Below are 21,332 nucleotides of genomic sequence, written 5' to 3'. Positions count from 1 at the left end.
ATCAGGCCTGTGGCTTCCAAAAATTTAAAACACCCTCACCTATACCACCACCCACCCAGGCTTGGGCTGGCCTTAGGCTCCTGGGGTCAGCTCAGCTAAGGGTCAGCTTTTTCTCACCAGGGCTATGATTGTTCACCAGCCTAAACGAATCAGGTTGACAATACTCTTTCAGGTGGCAGGTGGGGACTAAGAAAGAGAGGTATCTTGGATGGCCTTTCCTCTAGTCTTTTCCCCCTATAGCAGTCCTGCTCCACCATTTACCCAAAGCCCAGCCAACTAATTTCCCCTTAGAGCTAGGATCAAGGGTCTGCTTGGAGCCTCACAGCAGCTCCCAGCAGGCCTAGAAAAGCAGAAGTGGCTATGCAGTCATCCACACACCAAAGACATGTGTCCTAACTGTGCAACTGGCAATACAGCCCCCACGCACTTCTGGTGGGCAACAGAGACTCAGCTCCAAGTCTGCCTTGGTTACAATAGTCAAAATCACATCTGCTAGGACTTGAGCCTACTGTTTACATAGCAAGGCAAAGAGAGCTCACTCACTGGCTAGGCAACCCAGACTAGAAGAGACCCAAACTGAGAGAAGGAAAGAAAGGCCCAGAAAGTGACTGCAAAGACCAATAGCTTAGATGAGAGAAACCCTAGTGACATTTCATTTGGGAGATAGGTTCCCTTCCTCAAAAAGAGATCCTGAGTATCTGTCTTCACTGTCCACCTTGCACTGGGGAGTGACAGAGTGGAACTGCGGCTTCAGGGGAGGGCTTCAGGGGAGGGTTACGGCTCTATCATGGGGTAGAGGCTAGAAGGAGGCTGAGGATGGGAGTGGGTGAGCAGTAAAACAAGTCATGGACTAAAAAGGTGAGACTAACACTTCCTGTCTCAGGAATTCATGATCGCCTTAGAGGATCAATCCTTCCAAGGCCAGGATGGCCTCTCTAACACCCGTCTAACCAGCACTAGACAGGTGTCACCCACTTTTCAAAAAGTTGCTTTATGCCACTTTGCTTTTATGAAAGACCTACATTAGTACCTGCTTTTGCTAATCGAGAGAAATCCAAAGAGGATTTTTACTTTTATGAAAAATGGTGAAAATCAAACAGCATTCCACATTTGTTTTGCAGGGAGCCCATAAAAAGATGCCTGCTGCACCCCGAGCAACGAGAGTGACATCGCCAAGCTCCGTCCTCAGGAACTACACTCAGCATCTCCACTTTCAACCGTGCCTGTATCTGTGCTTGGTAAGCTGTCTACATCAATGTGTCTGCCAAAAAGCAGCTTGACCAAGCTCCTCCTTTCAAACTCCTCTGCCCTTATTCAATGACCCAGCCACGTTCAATCAAATGGCTGGTGATATATAAACATACCATGCATTGCGAGATCCCATCCTCAACTTGTTGTCCCCTGTGCATTTCTCTAACTATAGGACTCATCCCTCGGCACGCAGTTAATATAAATTCCACTCTTCTGTGGGAATCGAACCCTGGCCCTCCAACCTAGCCCTATGTGCCATTGCCAGCTAGGCTACCAGGACTGCCATCATTGCTACCACCACCTCTGAGCCTTCCAATGTACTCACTGTCTTCCCAATTCTGGTGAGTGAAACTACACTGACACACATTATTTCTACTTTACACAGGCTGTATATTTACCGTATCATTCCTGCCTCTACTATATTGTAGTGTTATTTTAGCTTTTTTGTGTTGTTTGGTACAATTTAGTAGTTACTTTTTGGGTCTGGGAACACTCAAAAATTTTCCCATGTAAATTAATGGCAATTGCTTTTTCACTCTATGCCATTTCAGCTTACAAAAGGTTTCATAGGAACTCCCTACTTCTGGAGAGTGGGTACACATCCCCCCAGGTGTGCAAATGCACCTGCACACAGTCAATCACAGCTTTGAACAGACTGGTTAAGGCCTTGGTATTAGCTACTATGTGAGCTAAATGCCCTCTGGCTTTTCCTGGCTATGTGGAACACATACCAAGTAATACTTCTTGCTTTTGGGTGTGTACTCCGGGTCCCACTCTTCTTCCCGGTTTCTCTTTTGAAAATCGTTGTTGCTGTTGTTGTTATTGTTACCAGAGTAGTTGCCTCTGCCCCAGCCTCTGCCTCTGGCTCGAAATTGCTGTGGCAATAAATGGGAACAAAGGGTCACATCAGCAACAAAGAAAAACAATTCCCTGTATTCTGTTCAAACACCTTCCTGGCACAGAATGGGTAGATGTCCTATAGTCATATGCTGGTCGTTCCCAAACCAGTCTGGCAGTGTTTTCCAGCCATTCCCTCTCAACTCAACTTAAGTCTATAGCCTAGCCCAAGTATAAACACGGCCCACGGGCCTCGCCACAAACAGCAGGAGACAGGTGGGAGAGTTCTGAGACCAGAAGCCACAGAGCCTTTCTAGCTAAGTAATTATGGACAGAAAAACAACTAAGAATGGAAAGGCTCTGAGGCAGGGGAGGGATGCAGAGTTTGGGGTCTGCAGACTACATGACATACATCAAAGGCAACAAACTGGTGTTCTGGTGAAATATCGCCCGAATTGGTGGAAGCAAGGGGCCTGGGGAAGAGAGGAGGGGGCAAGGTCTTACAAAGGTCCCTCGAGCTCTGCCTCCTCCTCTTTCACTTGGACCCACAAAATCTTTGGTCCCCAGTCTTGATTTGTCAAAGCCTGTGGTGCTCTCCTCTCTCTCCTCCGTCTCTTCAGTGTACTCTTCAGCTTTGTAGGAGTGGGACGACTGGGAAGAAGAAGATGAGGACCTGGACCGGTCTCGTGCTCTGCGGTGCTTCCTATGAAGATGGAAGAGACGGGGAGGTCAATAAGCCAATGAAGTGGAGCCCTTGACTGGAGTCTCATGGCTAAGAGGCAAAGGGTAACCAGAAGTATATCTGTGATGAAAAAACTGAGGACAAGTAATCTAAAAAAACCAAGCAGGGCACCTGGGGAGCTTCCTCCCAATTCTGTCAGTCATGTTTAGTAACACACCTATACCTGAGACTGGGATGAGCAAAGGACACATACAGAAGGAGGAACAAACAGTCCATGGCTTCTAGCAGCTCAGCCCAACACACATGCATGAATTAGGAAGAGAGAAGGAAACACTGCATTGCGAGCTACGATGTATCTGGTACTGTGCCAGAGGCTTTATATGCTATCATCTGCTAGGGCTTTATGCTACTTGTATTTCTCACAGGGAAACTACTACTACTACTACCTATCTTATGGGGTTGCTCTAAAGATTAAACAATGTATTTAAACGCTTTACACTGACATAGTAGGAATGCAATAAATGCCAACTGTGATTATTGGGTATTATTTTCCTCATTTTATAGATGGTAGACTCACAGTTGAGGAGAACCTGGATTCAAACCTAGCTTTGACTAATTATACCACGATTCCACATACCACCTCCCACTGAGCCCAAACAGGTTGTGTTATTAAGCACAGGATATGGAGAAACCCTTTCCCAGAGTTATTTGCCTTCCCTTCATCTAGGGGAAATTACAGACTAGGGCAAATTAGCTTAATACGATGAGTCACAGTCTATGTACTGAAGACCAGCCCTGCCACATGGTAGTGGAGGAGGCTGCCTCTAAGGTGGCAGAAAGGCCTGGGTCTCAGGAGTTAGGGATCATCCTAGGGAGAAGCCAGGCAAGTGTCAGTAACCTGTTGTTGCCCTCCCGTCTCTTAGTCTTTTTCTATTATGGAAAGCAACCCCCAACACACACACACAAACACAGTCACACACAGGTACACACATGAAGGTCAAGAACTTAAATATCTGAATCTTGCTAATTCTTTCTAGCACCTACTCACAAAAAGGGAAAATCAAGGTTATTGTTATAGGATTCTTCTGACTCAGATGCATAACTCTAAAATCAGTGCTATATTAAGAGGGTTTCAAAAATAAGGCTCTCAAAAGGCCCTAGATTTGAGTCCTAGCATACCCTCTTACTAGCTGTGTGACCTGACCTTAGATAAGTCATTCTTCAGTTATATGAAAAAGAGTTCTCGTGAAGTGTAGTACAGTCTTTTAATATGGAACAACAGAAAAATTAGGGCTGCAAAAAGACTGCTTCAGGGTCACCCATCAAGTCAGAGGTATAGGCAGGTGTTCCAGGGAGAGGAATCAGGGTTAAGTGCCCAAGCCTCACTGTGAAATGCTCGAGGGGTCCTGCTCCCTTTCCTGCAGTGGCGGCCCTGAGACCGAGGCACCACCACTTGCATTCCCTGTGGAGGATTATCAGGTCCCTTACCCAAGGGCAGCCCTGAAAGCTGCTGGGGCTCCCAACGCATAACTAATACAGTAGAACAGGAGAAAGAGTAGAAGGGCAGATCTGCGTTTTGATGTCAGCTCATGTTTAGGTGATCTTAGACAAGTCATTCTGAGTTGAGCTTCATCTTTCGGATGGACATAATTAAGCATTACACCAACTGCTCAACTTATCTTAAAGGGTTATCAGAAAATGGATATGAAAATACCTGCCAGCTTAAGTTCAGAAACAGCAGGAGTACGGCTTCTACAGGAAGGTGTGAAGCTTGAACTGCTAGTTTTAATCAGGCATGATTGAAAAGTTATGGAACTTTTGAAAATGTAAATACATCAGGATCTTGGCATGAATGCTGCCCTACAAAGTTCAACAATGCAACCTTTGTTCAAAGAATATTTGAACACCTCTCTTGGAACTGTCTTCAAAACTAGTTTAAAAGGCATTTAAGGTCAACGATCTTGTCCTATCTAGTTCCACCCTGTTTCTTTGACCAAAGAGTGTTATTACCTGACAATAGCTGAGCCATTTCTAAAATATAATCCCCACCGTGCAGATCTGTGATGAGAAAGAACATGTCTAAAACAACGGCAAATTCTCAAATGATTCTCAACACCATCCCTTTAGCCAGATTAACCACCCATCTCCCAGGAGGTCTTCTTTGTACAAGGATCACACCTGTTTTGATGAAGAAGTTCTGTTTTCAATTTAGGGGTCCTGCATGACAGGTACATTGTATGAAAGAAAAAAAACTGCACAAGTTACTATCACTCCTAACCCAAAGTCCTCTGGCCTGGAAGGTCTGGTGTAGAGCCCAAAGGAGGCAGGTAAGAGACCCGACTCAACAGTTTCAATGGGGTAACAGACAGGGGCTTACGTACTTCTGCTTCTTTGATCCTTTATGAGTTTTCTCTGTTTTCTCAGCTGATCTTTCCCTTGAATGGCTTGAATCTCGTGAATCCACTGATTCTCTTGATTTACCTCGTTTAAGATCTCTCTCTTTATGTTTTTTACGACGTTCAATATCAAGGCGAAGATCAACGGGATCATCTTTGTATTTTCCCTCAGCCTGCCAAAAGAGAAGTCAAAACTAAGGTTTTTGGGATTCAAGGCTGCAAACTAACCACCCCACAAACTGTGGTTTCTACTCCAATGGGGTGGTGCAGAGGAAGCACTGGGAATGTGAGGCACCTCACCCAAGCTTAAGAGGCATGCAGGATGCCCCAAAGAAGTCAATTCATGAGGATCCCTCACAGAGCCCAAGCCAAGTCTCTAAAATAATGAGGATGGTAGCCTTTGAAAATGCTACAAAGTCATCTCATTTTATGTCTGAATACTCTGTGGCCCAGCAATGACTCTGGCTAGCCTACAAGAAGGCCAAAATCAGCTCTGGAAGGTGGGTGATTAGGCTGGCTCAGTCTCAGTCACCATTAAGAGTGGAAACGCTCATGTTATCCTTCCTCTACCTACACTGTAGCAGCCACCCATGGCTTATCTTCTACTTGAAATTATCTCTGAGTACTGAGTCCAAAAAGAGACAATGGGAGACTCGAACAGTCTTCCAAAACGCTGAGTTATACTGAGAAACTTCTTAAGAAGGAATATAAAAAACTATAATGAATTTATAAGATGTTGACACCAGATCTAAATTAAAAAAAATTTTTTGTGCTAACTTTCTATAAGTTTAATAATCACAGAGTATGCTGCATACCATCCCAAAACATCACAACAATGGCTTCCAAAAATTTTTGGGAAACAGGAAAGTTCATGAGAGCAAAGACGTCGTGTAGCTTCACGGACATCTTACACTAGGATTTACCTTGTGGAAGTAAATCTCCCCAAAAAGAGGAAGGAATGAGCAGTGCACTCTGTATCAATATTTTACTTACATAAACTACTAAATGTCTCGCTGAGATAAAGTTTAGTTTTAACTAACAGCAGACGTGGCAGTAAGTAGGTTTGTTGTTTTGTTATTACGTTGTTTTTGAGGGAGGGAATTGGGCCTCTGCATCCTCCAAAGACACACAAAAAAGAAAAAAAGACCACCACAGCCACTGCTCCCCTGGGCAGTACAGACAGCACCTCTAAAAAGCTGGCTTTCTGAGACATGGAAGACGCGGTTTCTTCTGATGTTTCAAAACCTTGTGTTTCACATGGTTAGTGCCAAGCTGGTAGGTGCTTAGAGAGAGAAGGGGGACAGGAGAGAAGAGAGACTACGCAGAGTGCCTGTCAGCACATTCAACCAACACCACAAATTTGTTTGGAAAACTTGAAAATTACTTTTTTTTTAGAAAAGATTTCAGCAACACGGGAAGAGCCATCTCTAATTTTAAATTTCAACTGTTATGTGAATGAAGGTCAATAAATACTCAGATTTTTAAAAACCCAAATCTAGTACTTCATAGTAAAAGACTGCGTACAAGCTTAACAGTATTTACGTGCACATCATTGCAAATGTAGTTGGGCTACCAAAGTAATGTTTAGCTTTAAATAACAGTAACCGACAAATGATAGATATGGTACAATGTTAGGAAAAAACTGGACTAGCTGTTTAAGACAGTCTACTCAGTTAAGAATGAATATTTCAACTCTCCTCTGACATGCATGTCTTTTTGAAATCATGGTTGGAAATAGTGCATGTATACAGTTGATTTGATAATACTTACAAGCAGAAAAATATCACAAAAAGTTTCTTCTCTCATCATGGGCACTTGTTCCAAAACTCCTCTCTTTTTTTTCTCAAGCTCACCTCAATAGACTTTGGGGTCATTTACCATATTCTAACCACTTCACAAAGGTTGTTGATACATTTAATAAAAATTAACCCTTTGTAGTTCATTTTTAGAATTATGCCCATCCTTAAAAGAAAAACACAAACTTAAGTAGAGAGTAATTTAAACAAACACATTTCTGTCAAGTTCATGCCCAACGCACTCATTTTGTTGGAATTACTGATCAAAGCAACAGTTCACCTTGTAGCCAGGTTCTCGAGGACTTTTCATCTCGTCATGAGCCAAACCATGTTTTCTGAATGTACTGGGGGAAATGTCTATCCTCCTAAAATTGAAAACACAAAAACTGTGTAACACTGCATTGTGTGAGTACAGTACTGGTATACTCTGGTGTTTCATTCTGTTGTACATGGGGTTACTTGATAGCACCTAACAACATACTGTAGTTCTTAGGTGGGACAGTGGATTCTGGCCATTCCTTTTTATTATATTTCATAACACATATACACATTACTTGTATTCTTATATCTTCCATATATTTATCTACATACATATAGATAGATAGATAGGTAGATAGATATTGCCCACCACATATACATTCCTAACTTTCTAGTCAAACTCAAAGGCATTTCTTGTTCCCTCCCAGGAAGATGGACCCATCCACAGTCATACCTATAATCTCAGGTTCACATCAAAAATCTCTATGCCCTGCTAACCTCAAAGAGCAGTTTTCATCTTGGAAATCACAATAGAAGGGTCTATATTTCCCTCAAGTCTAGGTAAGAAAAAACTGACTAGCGTGTATACGTACCCCAACAGGCCCTAAATCTAAGACTTGTACAAACATGGTCCTCCTACCTTCTGCAACAGGCTCAAGGATTGACTATTGAAGAACTGAATAGAAGGCCAACTTTTGTTTTAAACTCTGAGATAATTCTACAAGCTCCTCTGGGCCCCCTAACCCTGCTGCAAATTCTTGCAAAAGAAGAATTAAGATATGTAATACATGTAATACAAGGCTTTGCTTAAAGCAACTACCATTTACTCTACCTATAAAAAGTCCACAGTGATCTCAGTTTACCATCTGTCAGCCCCCAAGAATAATACAGAAAGTTTATCTTTATCAAGAAGGCTGTTTTTCTCAGGCCCAAACCAAGAGACTGTTGTCATCAAAGCACGTCCCTTCCACTCTCAGCTACAGACGCCCCTAACTGCCCTGGAGCCTGCATGATACTACCCTCTTCTGCTGCTAATGCACCTAACTTGGGAAAAACAAGATGAGTTTAATATCTGAGGTGAAGTCTTTGATTACAACCTCCAGTGTAAGGCTGAGGACTTCACCTGTGTATCTCTGGGCTTTTCTTGTTTTTAGCTGCCTCCTGCTCAGTTCCTCTCTTCAGGTATTTAGTAAAGCGTTCATGCAATGTCATTCCTGAGGACCCAAAGTGATGCTCTGTGGAGATTCAAAGAAACACACAACACATTGTTACCAAAGTCAGACACATATTAAACTCCTTTACATGAACCTGCAACCACAGAGATGGGACTGAAGTACCCAAGTCAATACAACAAACATAGTGAAAAGAGGAAGGAAAAAAGGCTGGTTCAGACATAATCCAATGTTGGGCACTGGATTTCCACTGTAGCTTCCTTGTCTTAGGACGTAGACACAAAGACAGGGAAATCTGGAGCTTACTTCCCTTTAAAGCACAGCCCCGACTCCTACTTAAGTTTGAGATGGAGACTGTAATTGGCCCAACCCAGCTTCTCCATTTCTTCTCTCAGCCACTCCCTAACCTACCTACCACCATCTGCCCAAGGGATGGTAGAATGATTTAGGGAAGAAACTCATATATCAGAAGGTCTGCAAGAGACTGCCAGACGCTTCTGTCTGTTGTAAAGGAAGAGAGAGAGGTGACAGAGAAAACACTTTCCACACCTCCTAATCTTTCTAGCATTTTAAGCCTTCATCTTAAGGAGTTTAACTATTCTCATGATGACAGATTAGTTGCATTTCAAAATATGATGACAGATTAGTAGCATTTCAAAATATTCAGCTGTGTAATTAAAAATGGAAACTTCTCCCTGTAAGAAATTTCTCTGAAGCCAGCCCCTAACTTCAAAGGCCCTTTAGATGAGATAAAAGGCCCCAAAAGGCTCCCTTATTCACTCACTCATGCTTCTGTTTATAACAGAGGAGGCTAAGAGTGTGGAAAAGGAGGCTGAAAGCAGGCTGCAGTCTGAACTCACCTTTAACATGGTGAACAATAGTCACTATGTGCTGGGCAAACAATTCTGAGGGGCTACGCTGAGACTGAGCTGATTGTATATGCTGGAAAATGGAACGAAATTCCTGTTCCTTTTTGTTGCTATGGACTAAATCCCGACAGAGTTTGCGTTCCTGAGCCAATAAGCCACTGGGTCTGAAAAAGAAGCACAGGAAGACCCAATGTAACAAGATATATAGACAGAATTTTTAAACCATAAAAACACTTCTTCCCCCCAAAGAATTGAAAATCTATCCACAAAGCTCCTTTTCCTCTTCCTACATAAATTCAAAGTCACCTCAATGCACCATAACTCTGAAAAAAGGTATCCAAAATCTCCATCTTCACTTTTTCACTGAGAATCTTTAATAAGAAAAAATGGGAGAGGTGAAAAGTGCTAAACTACAGGGATTCCTTTGTTAGGGTCAGTGGTGGTTTTAATATACACAACAGATGGGAAGGTATTTTAAAAGATGAGCTAGTGTGGCCAACCAAGGCCAGGCAGTGAGCTGACACAATGAAGCAGGAGTGGGATGTGGTGGAATGTCGTTCAGGCAGACTTCCAGATGGCTGGGCAAATGTTATTCCAAGCAAAGAACAGTCAGCCTGGGCCTCATCACTCTTTCCCAATGGTGAGGGGGAGGGAGAAAGACATGCACACATGTCTGTCTCCCTCAATTCTCAAATTGCTATGTTATCTGATGGTGGAGGCCTATAATATAGACTTTGATGAACAAGCTAAGAATGGAGAAATGGATCCTGATGGTGTCACAGGGGAAACACAAATATATTTGAGAAGAAACAGGATGAGAGTGGGGATGATGGACAAAGGGCGAGAGAGAGAGAGAACAAGAAGGGACCCAGGAACCCAAAAAGCCTGTCTCTGAAGGCAGAAAAGACACTTCACCTTCTCCATGATAATACCCCTAGCACATCATCTCTCAGGGAGACACACTCTCCACTGAAGACAGGTAGACATGAGGTGTCAGCACTGAAATGTGAACAGGTAGAAGTACAGGAGGGGCCTGTCCTAGTTCCTGGATGCCCTCATGGAGAGGGGTTAGGAGACACCACTTAGGCCACTAAAGCCCCTGAGGATCAAGAAGGACTACATCTCACCGTGCAAGGTCCTCATCAAAAGAGTCCATCCGGACATTGACCTGGGCCTCTCGAGTAATGGAAAAAGAAGACTTCCCTGTGGAAAAGTCTCCTTTGCCTCGGCTCTCAGAAGTCTTTCTTGGGGGAGGTGATGAGCTTTTCTCCTGGACTGCTTTGTATGCGGTCACTCGAAAATTCTTCTCAGGCACAAATCCTCTATGCCCACTCTCGGTTCTCTTGGTCCCTCCCCGATCCTCCTTTTTAGATCTCTCTGAGAAAGACTCCTCCTCCAGCTCCTCTGTTTTCCTCTGCTTTTCCTTCCCTGGAGGTGCATATACCAGGCCCTCCCATTTGCCCGACTTCTCCTCCTCCTGGTTTTTGTTTACACCTGCTATGACTTTTGACATAAATTTGGGTTCATCATCAAACTCAGATTCCTTCCTTCCTTTAGCTTTGTCCTTATCTTGGTCGTCCATCTCCTCCTTATGGAAGTCAGCCATCTTCTTCTCAAAGTCATCTCTCAGCTTATACCTTTTGGGAGACTGACTGCCCCGGAAAGGCTTCTCAACATCGGTTTTGGGAGCAAACGGATCAGATTTCATTTTCGCATCACCCAAGCCTGTGTCAGAGAAGCTCCCTTTTTCTTTCATTTTCTCTTTATCAGTATTTGTTTGTTTCTGTTCCTTATCTTTTCCATTCTCTGTCTTCTGCTCATCTAGATACCTAGTTACAAAAACACAAGGGAGACACACAAGAGGCTTCTTAAGCAACACGCTCTAAAATAATACCATATGGTCACTGATTTTTGATTCTCAGAACATGTCTTGTGGATTCCAGTGTTACCAAAAGGACTTTTTATTTGCTTACTTTCTAATAAATTCTGAAAAACCAATCTACACAGATCTATGAGCTTCTCTTTAAGAGAAAAATATATAATCCATGGAGTTGTGTCTTACACAAGCAATGAAAAAAAGTAACAAGGGTCATTTTTAGGATACTAAAACAAAAACAGACCCCCCAAAAAAAAAAAAACTAAACCTACTTACCTGTAATGTGGTCTATGGAAAAAAAAATTACGGTCTTACCCAACCTTCACTCAGTCACTTAAAATCTGCTTTCAGCAAAGTTAACATAGAATGTTCAACCTTGGACTGTTTTGCTTTTATACAACACATATTTGGAAACACAAGTCTCAAAAGAGACTTCGAATTTGATGCAAGTCACCTAGAAGATCTAAGTATGAAATGTACTGCAAACACAAATAAAAACAAAATACATGTTATTTGGGGGGCAGAAATCATCATACTGTTTCTTATAGGAAAGCCTAAGCCTTCTAATGAGAGTCACAGTTCTGGCGAGGAACAAAACTTCTATTTTAAAGTGGACTTACTGAAGGCTGGAAAGTACAGATTCTGAACATTTCATCTGTAACATTAATGGAGAAAGCCTAATCAATTTATAATTACACTGATAAGGCAAGGAAAAATCACAGGATAGTAGGCTATCAAAGAATATGCTAATAGAAAAGAAAGAAAAAGAAGAAACCACTTGTCCAGTCAGTCGCTCTTGACCACGACCTGGTTCCAATGCAACTTTCTTGAAACCTCTCTGTCATCCCAATCCATCCATAAACAAAAAAAGATTCAAGTTCCAACTCACCGTGTCCCCCAGGGTAGAAAGACAGAAGCACTGGCATGTCCTCTCCTAATATGCAGCCTGGTTGGCTTCTACTGGGACATACACCCACCTTGTGGTTTTAAAACAAGGCCTTCCTGGACTAAGCCTTGGATTTTCCCATTCTGCCCAGTCTCCTCAACTGAAGGGTGTGAGGGGCGCAGCTCTTCACCATGGCAGGCTGATGCAGATCGGTCACAGCAGATGGTGGGTCCTAGAGGGTCTAACAGCTCCAATGGCCACTCACTTTGGCAAAGATCATATTTTTTTGATAGCTGACCCACAAATCTATACTGTTCTCTGGCTTACATTGGTAGAATCCAAGGCAAATTTTAAATGTGAAAACATCATTGCAGAGTAGTCTAAAGAAACTTTATGCTGCAATACAAATTCAGGAAGGTAGGAAAGCCAGAGTTAAGCTAAAGGTTTCCTTGGGTAATGCTTTTAAAGTTTGCTAATGAAAAGTTTAGGAAATGAGAATTACCTTATTACCATTAATCAGAGCTCTAACTTAGATCACATTACAATTAAACTGCCAGCTGGTGAGATAAAAGCACAACCAGGTAGGGGAAACCAGATACTTGCCTCTTGGTATAAGCTGCTCCTCCTGAAGCAGCAGTCTCCTCCTTTTGAGACGAGCCATACGTAGAGCCAGTGGCCGGTGGACTCTTACCCACAGGGCTCTTTTTGGATGGACTCAGGGACCCAGAGCCATGATCGAACTGACCTTGGTGTGTCCCAGCCTGATATCCAGCACCACTTGACAGAGTTGAGCCCATCTGGGATGTGTTGGAGAGGGGAGGGCTAGGCTTTGGCACAGGGCTAGGACGGGGTGACCGCCGCCTCACCACCACAGACTGGAGAGGGCTTTTGAGAGCAGGGCTTCGCTCTCGGGGACTCATGTCGGAAGCAGCCGAGGCCCTTGATGTAGAACCAGCGCCATAGGTGGTGGCATCTGACCATGGCTTCGAGCTCTCAGATGCTTTTGTATCTTGAGAGGTGCCTCCGGAAAACGTCTGCTCCTTGGCCTCATCGCCCTGGTTATCCCCAGCAGCCTGAGAAGGCCGACTATCCTTGGAAGAGGACTTTTTCTCCTTCGTAGACTTGCGCTTAGAAGATTCAACTCGGCTGTGGTTGGAGGAAGAACGAGAGGATGAGGAGCGCCTTGACCTGTCAGAGGAAGACTTATCGGAGTTTCTAGAATGGCTCCTGGACCTTGGTGAAGGGGACCTTCTCTTTGGGGACCGTGATCGAGAACGGCCCCGACGAGGACTGTAGGCTTGCCGGTAATTCTGCCAATTTGAGCGGTAGTTTCCATAGCCTCCTCGGTTATACTGGCCCCATGGATAAAAGCCTCTGTTGCGCCCACGGAAATAATAGGGCCTTCTATAGCCTCTGTTGTGACCTCGGAAATCACGATTCTGATATACTCTTGGGTGATTTCTTTCTCTGTTATGAGCTGGAGAATACGATCTGGAACGAGACCTAGAACTGAAAAGGGGAGGGAAAGGGAGAAATACTTGAATTTTTGACCCAAGAATTTTCATTCAAGAAAAGCCTGCAAACAAAGGTAACTGTCTCATCCCTCACATTTCTTATCTCGTTCATTTTTTCAGCTTTGTTTTCAAAGCAAAGATACAAACTTAAATTTTTCATCCCACTGCTTGTGGCCCATATTAAATACAAAAATACAGATAAGGATTAACACTTCAACAAACGATGAAACACTGAGATCACTTCATTAATAATGCAGTACATTTAAAGTAGAGATTTAGTCCTAAAAAGACCAAAAGGATATGCAAATTTTCTTAATGTAGGAAACTAAACAAAGATCATTTTAATACGGCAAGTTTCACCGGTACAGTGGATTTTACAGGTCTCTACGTCAGTGGAAGTCAGGAAGAAATGCAAGCTAGATAGGTAACTATTCAGGTCCTCTGGTTCCTAGACAGAACACTCCACTCGCCATCACACTGACCTCTCTGGGCAAGGCTAATTTCTCAGTTCCTGCTAAGACGTAGTGTTGTAAAAAAATGAAGTTAGGATAAATCTACATCAAATAACACTTAAATAGGGACTTGGGGAAAAAGAGTAAAAGAATTTACTAAGAATTTTTTTTACTGGGGACCTGGAAATGGTTTCACTATTTAGAAGGTCAAATTTCCATGGCTGAGCTACATGATCTTACCTAAGTGCCACAAGAGGGCACCATGTGACCACAAGGTGCTCAGGTACCCAAGTTAAGCTAAGAGAGAAATCATAAAAACAGGGTCCCCCCTACATCTGCACATTTTTCAATTCAACCGGAAGCCGAGCATTTACTCCTCTTCATTTAGTAAGACAGAGCTCTCATTTAGCAAAGACATACTTCCAGAACCACAGGGATTCAACAGTAAGCTAACTTTGTAAAAACTACATGTTCAAGAATGCCAAACTTGTCAATGACAGGGAGCTTTGTTTCCACCAAAAAAAGCCAAAATCTACATGTGTTGGTGTAAAAATCCACTGGGGTTCTCGGATATCACTTGCCAACTATAGCTTTTACCACTCATATTAGTCACTATTCCTAAGTAGTTGGCTAGAAATATCTAAGATTTACTAGAAAACTCTTTCTGAAAATACTACCTTTACACATAGACTAAAGATCAGTTAAGTGGCTGACCTTCTCACATCAGGCCTGACTAGGAACAGATGCACTTCTGTTGTTTTTAAAAACTAACCCCTTTTAGCAAATATGCCAAGTTTAACAAGTAACCAAAGTAGTACTTTTAAAGAGAACTTTATATTCCATTTAATTTAAAGTGGGATTGATTTTCCACTATTTATTAGCCTTCGTACTCAGTCTTTACCTACCCCAAGAATAACGGTAACTCACAAATATGTTGCTACATCTTACCACTGGTTGTACTGGTTGCTATTTAAGAACAATTAAAGAACAACTTACCTTCCACACTTTTTCATTCGAAAACAGTAACAACAATATAAGAAAAGAAGAAAGGAGAGGCAGATGCAGGCTATGAGACTGAATATGACCAGATTAAAAGGCTATACTTGAAGGAGGTGATCCACCACCAGCACTAAAGAGGGTTTAATTCATGTTCCCATCCTCAGAGGCTGCTGCTGCTTCTGTTACCAATTACTAGTGAGGGCCCTGTGGCACACTGCATCCAAAACCCGCAGTCATTGCACAGATGCAGGAATGGGAGTCTCTGCAGATTGCAAATGGAGTTATTTACGAGAAGTCACTTAAGAGGATACAGTCTGTGAAATACAAGGAAACAATCAATTTTCTCCAAGTGTGTAGAACTCAGCAGTTAGTTAATTTAAAGGCATGGTTTCTTAAACTCTCTGGATAGTATACTTTCCTTGTAGGAGAGGGAAAACAGAAGAAAAAACATGGAACAGATAAGGGAGAAATAAAAACTGAACATTCAGTGGCAAATTTATCTGTTTCTAAAAAACAGAGAAGTCAGACTAGAATCAAGTATAAGAGCGTATTTTCTATTGGAGAAATTTCCTCCAAAATTATCTTCTAGGTATAAGATGGCACATAAAGTGGCTCTAGGCCTATCTCGGCACATACTCCTGCTTAAGATGTTTCCCCTCCTTTGCCAAGCCAATGACCATGCCAAATAATTTGTAGAACAAGGAAAAAAGATCTGTTCAGACAGATCTGCCCAGACTTTGAGGTGTCACCAGTACTTCAGAGTTGGTTAACATTTTTCTATTTGGTTTGTGTTCATTCAAATTTGTCTCTCAGTTTTGGTTGTTTTTGAACCAATTATTTAGTTCCTATTTACTAGATTTAAGTTTTAAAATAGTACCTTTAGAACCAAATAAGCTAATACTGAGGTTTAAACCACCCAAATCAAAAGGTTCTGGGTACAAAGTAGGAGTTACTCTGAGTCTCTCCTCAGTTCCATGGCCCTGATAGCAATTTTCTGAGATAGGTGTAAATATATTTGGTGGGTCTTTCCCTTTCTTTCTGGGGCTAGTGAAGAGGAAGGATGGAATTTTACTTTACGGAATCTGACACAGTTGGGCAATAGACAGGCTCTAGAGCCTAGGGCTTAAATAAAGTCTGGTATGAAAATGCATGCCCCAAAAAACACGGGAGAGAGAAAAAAATCGAGGACTGGTTATCCTCAAAATGTAATCTCTGGAAAAAAAAAAAAAAAAACATATATATATACATGCATATGTATGTATATGTAGTTTTTCTTTTGTTTGAGGAAGAAACTCAAAAGTTAAACCTTTCCATTCTATATTATATCAGAGTTATTAATATTTATGTATAGCTACTTTTTCTTCTAACTCTGGTCTGAAATTAATTTTCAGGAAGGCTTCTCAATATTCCATTTAAGAATTAACTTGTTCTTGCTGGCAGGAAGGGAAAAAAAAAAACCAACAGCCATTTATTTAATAGACTATGGAAATCATCATGAACACAAGCTCAATAAGCAACTTTTTCTGTGGTTTATTTTAAATTTCATAACCAATTCATCTAGGAAAAAGATTCTAGATACTCATCTGAAATAAACAGTGGGGCTTCCAAGTGGCAAAACTGAGAAATTATCTCCTTGTCTAGTATAGTTCTGATTAAAAAAAAAGGTGAAATTGTACAAAGATTCCCCTTCATGAGTACTTAAATTCACCAACCACATTTTCCCAACTCAAAGAAGGAAACCTATATCTACTGAAAGGTTCTTATCTACCCACAAATGAAAATTAAAACACTTGGAAAGAATGAAAAACCAACTCATAACACATCAAAAGAGGAGGACATTATTCCAAGATATAACTGAAATAAGGAAATCCACCTAAAAGTTATGAAAACTGACTAAAGCATACTGGCAGTTAATTCAAAATAATTATTTTTACATTTAGTAAGACAAACATATGTCTAAAACTCTTTTTTAGATATTTTAAAGATGTGTTTTACAAAACAGATGCAGCTTGTTAGCGATTGGCACATTGGGTGTATACAAATGACTCCCAATAGGTTTTTTAAGTTTAATTATTTTCAGTGGGTGAAGGCCTTCTCTCCCTTGCAATGGTGATCTTACTACTAATACTTTTAGCTATCATTTTCTTCACTGATGATGCAGATAAACTCTGGTCCAAGCCTCCAAAAATACTTCAATAAAAAATAATCAGGTGTAGAGATGTGAAGCAAGCAGCTCAAATAAAAAATAAAATGCTCTTTCTTCCAAAGTGGATGGGAAATAATACGCGCTGGCAGAGGAGAAACGGAATTAGGCAAAAGCATGGCAATCAAAGCTGATATGAATTTGTGGTGTTTGAAGAGACTGAGGATCTCTTATAACCCAACCCTCCACCTCAAGCCAGTCCCCCAATCCATTCGACACTCATGGAAATGGTCTAACAAAAGCTCTTAAGAAACCCACACTGACAGATGCAGTAATTATCTCAGTATACAGTGACACCCCCTTACCTCAGCCTGCGCTTCCTTGAACGAGACACAGATCGACTCCGGGACCGAGACTTTGAAAATGAACGAGAACGAGATCTTGATCCAGATCTTGAACGAGAAGAGCGAGATCCAGACTTGGACTTATTTGTTTTTGACATCTCTACAGGGAAGGTCACTTTTCAATTATACCTAAATGTAAGAAAATATATTCAAACAAATGAGTCTCTTTGCAAATCTGAACTTCTCTTGACACCTAGAAAAAAAAAAAAACGTAATGGCTGATTAAAAAAACCACTCTCAGCCCTTCCATCAAAAGGAATTGCTAGGTAGCACAAGTCTTACACAGACCAAGCCACAGGAGCAAAGGGAAACCCTGCCGTGTAACCCTAACTGGGGAACACTAGGAAACACTGAAGAGGATGAGGGGAGCTATCAGTGATGTGGTACACCTAAGTCTTTTCTCAATAAGCGGACAATGTCTTGAGGACTAAGTCAGCCGTTAAAGTACTGAGATGACCTGACAGAGGTTTCACACTTCCAACAACAAAGAAAATCTACACAAATTACATTTTGGTTATAGAGTATACAGCAATTCTGACCGTTTCTCTACTCCCTGTACTATATATGACCTTCAAAGCCATAAGCATATCCTTAATGCTTACTTTCAAAGAACAGGTTAAAAGAGAGTGAGAGGGAATATTCTCAAATATTCTAATACCAACGTAACGTATACAGGTAGGCCTGGACGTACAACGAGGTTCTGTTCCAACGACTCTATTGTAAGTTGGCTGATTTAAGTTGAATAGCTTTTTTTTTTTTTAGTTTTCATTATTGCCTTTTATTACCAGTATCTTTATAAATCATAACATTGATTATCCGCGAGCAAACAACTGAGAATGATAACACCAGCAAATTCCGCACTGCAACACTGTATGTAGTACACGGTACTAATGATAAGTTGTAGGAAAAACAAAAAACAGTCCTAAGTGCAGTTGGTAGTAACTCGAACACACCGTTTAAGTTGGGGACTACCTGTTCTCTACCCTGTAAAAATACAGGCTATTAATCCATAAATACAGGGCTAAAGTAATTTATAAAGAGGAGATACACCACTTTCATACAGCTCTTCATTAGCACCAAGAAACATCTTTCTTCCAGGGTCATTTTCCCACATTGAAAATGATGACTTTTTTTCCTTTTCCTTCCTCCTTCTGAGGAATGAATAGAGAACCTAAGAGCTGCTCTGAGAGGTGGACACTGGGTTAGTCTGCAAGGAGCACTATCAAGCCAATTCATTTCTCCTTTAAATCCTACTAGCACCTTGGACAACTGAAGTTTATCTTCCAGGTAGTAAAAACTTAAAGTGCTAAGTATATCTTTATCACGGACCAATAAGAGCACGGGATCTGTCACCTCACTGCCTCATTGCTTAGCAGAAGGCTCCTTGAAGTGATGCTGCCAATTTGTGAAGGCAAAATAATAATCAACAAATATTTATTGTGCAAGAGGCTGAACTGTGTTCTGGAATATAAAAGCCAGCACAACAAAAACAAGTCCCTACCCTCCTACCTCACTAATACACACAGCCACAAGGGCCTTCTTCTAGTCCCTTACACAGGGCAAGTCTGTTCCTACCTCAGGCATTTGCAACTCTTCCTGGTAATCTCTTTGCCATGTTTTAGTCTTCCCCTATGAAGCTACCTCCTTGTTATTCAGATTTCAGTTCAAAAGCTATCTCCTCAGAGGTTTGCCCTGATTTACACAAGTCACCTAGTCAAGCTGTAGGTATCTAGTCTAGTATCTTTTTTTCCCTTCAGAGTACTAAAGTCAGTGCAGTTGTCCCTTGATATCCACCGGAGATTGGTTCCAGGGCCCCCCCCCAACCAAAATCCACTGATACACAAGTCCCTTATATAAAATGGCATAATATTTGCATATAATCTACACATCCTCCTATATACTTTAAATCGTCTCTAGATTACTTATAATAGCTAATACAATGTCAATGTTATGTAAATAATTGTTACACTGTATTGTTTAGGGAAAAATGACAAGGAAAACAAAAAGTCTGTACAAGTTCAATGCTCAAATGAGTGCCGGAGAGAAACCAAAGATCTGTGAGACGGAAGGAGGGTATGCCTACACACTGTCCCATCCGGGTGACTTCAGCATAGTGCTCTGCACATGGCAAATTCAAGTTCTGCGTTTTGGAACCTTTTCCGAATATTTTCAATCCACGGTTAGCTGAATCTGCAGATGCGGAACCCACAGATATGGAGGGCTGGCTATATTTGAAACTGTCTTTTCTATTTACTATTTTGTTATTCTGCCTTTACCAAAAAAAAAAAAAACAACCCACTGCCATCAAGTCGATTCTGACTCATAGCGACCCTATAGGACAGAGCAGAACTGCCCCATAGAGTTTCTAGGGAGCACCTGGTAGAGTCAAACTGCCAGCGTTTTGGTTAGCAGCCATAGCACTTAACCACTACGCCACCAGGGTTTCCTGTCTTTACCCAACTAAAAGAGAAGGCAAGCTCTGCACCAGAAGAAATCTCATCTTTCTTATTTACTGCTGTATCCCCAATGACCAGAATACCAAACACTTAAATACTGCTTTTATTAGCTCATTTTATCTCAAGGTGGGCACATTATCACATTGCTTTTTACAGATGAGGAAACTGAGGCAGAAAGGATAACTAACTTGCCCAAGGTCACACAGCTTCAAGTGGCAAGGCAACCAAAGCAACCTGGCGCTGTCCCTGTGTTCTTCACCACTAAGTTACACTGCCTGTCTAGAGCAGCGTTTGGCACACAGGAATGAATAAACAATAGTCTCTACTCTTACAGTTTAGGATCTAGTAAAGGAGGCAATTTATAGACAAACTAAAAGGTGATATTTGTTTCTAATTATTACATTCTAGATTTGAATATACTAGATTTAACAACTTTCAGAAAGGCAAAAAGTCCAGGAAGCTGCTACAGCTCCAGCTTATAGAGGAAACACCTTGGAGATAAAATTTAGAGGTCTTTTTTTTTCTGGAGAAACTGAAAGCCAGAGGCTAAAGGTGATAAATCTCTTACCTTAAAAGACTGTTAGATGAGGGTTTTAAGGACCTGCAGTCTAGATCCTGGCAAAAGGATGAAACTGTTCTCTGCTCTAGCTAAGGTGTTCAATGCTAGGATATAGAAATACAATTGATTTTTGAATGCAGTCATGCACAAACGTTCATGAAACGTTCTGTGAAATCGGAATATTATGTGATTTGAACTTTGTGACAGCACACTTAAATCAGTTGTGAGCAATAGCATTCACAGATTTTCCACCTCCTGTTGTTTAATTAATAACCTTTTGTTTCCCTTCCAAATCAACAAACACGTCTCCTTTGCCTCTAGCTGCTGCTATCACTAGCACTGGTTTTGGGAGCCATGATGCACTTCATGGTAACATTTTCAAAAGAAAATTAAACAGATAACCCTACAACACTAAAGAGATATGCAATGTGGATGCTGCTGCCTACAAGTTGAAGCATACACTGTTATATGGTAAACTTTTTAAGTAGGGAAAGTTCACGTTAAAATAATGATAGAAAGTACAGTACAGTATATACATAAGCCAGTAACACAGGCGTTTATTACGACTATCAAGATATACGTAGCACAGGTTATGTATGTACTGTACCATTACACGCCTGGCAGTGCAACTGCTTTGTATACAAGAGACAGGAGATACACGTGTCATGTGCAGAAAGCTGTTACGTTAACTACATCCAGTCAGGTCCCCTACATCCCATTCTTCAATCAGGATTTCTAAACTCTACTATAACCTTATGGGACCACGGACATGTATGTGGTCA

The 21,332-nt window shown here is 41.5% G+C and overlaps 1 protein-coding gene across 1 annotated transcript in view; it reads right to left on the bottom strand.

Moving 5' to 3' along the window:
- THRAP3 (thyroid hormone receptor associated protein 3) overlaps positions 1–21,332 on the bottom strand; it is a 67,941-nt gene that overhangs the window by 5,053 nt on the left and 41,556 nt on the right. Inside the window, exons 3-11 of the mRNA XM_049878761.1 lie at positions 17,497–17,664; positions 12,627–13,532; positions 10,389–11,090; positions 9,253–9,425; positions 8,344–8,455; positions 7,243–7,327; positions 5,152–5,339; positions 2,593–2,791; positions 1,983–2,126 (exon numbers count right to left, since the gene is read on the bottom strand). Of these exons, the coding sequence (XP_049734718.1) occupies positions 1,983–2,126; positions 2,593–2,791; positions 5,152–5,339; positions 7,243–7,327; positions 8,344–8,455; positions 9,253–9,425; positions 10,389–11,090; positions 12,627–13,532; positions 17,497–17,633 (2,646 nt within the window). The 5' untranslated portion in view covers positions 17,634–17,664. The remainder of the gene's footprint in view (positions 1–1,982; positions 2,127–2,592; positions 2,792–5,151; positions 5,340–7,242; positions 7,328–8,343; positions 8,456–9,252; positions 9,426–10,388; positions 11,091–12,626; positions 13,533–17,496; positions 17,665–21,332) is intronic.

The sequence above is a fragment of the Elephas maximus genome, chromosome 3 (genome assembly GCF_024166365.1).
Source record: "Elephas maximus indicus isolate mEleMax1 chromosome 3, mEleMax1 primary haplotype, whole genome shotgun sequence".
NCBI classification, from domain to species: domain Eukaryota; kingdom Metazoa; phylum Chordata; class Mammalia; order Proboscidea; family Elephantidae; genus Elephas; species Elephas maximus.
This window is presented reverse-complemented; position numbering and strand designations above follow the sequence as displayed.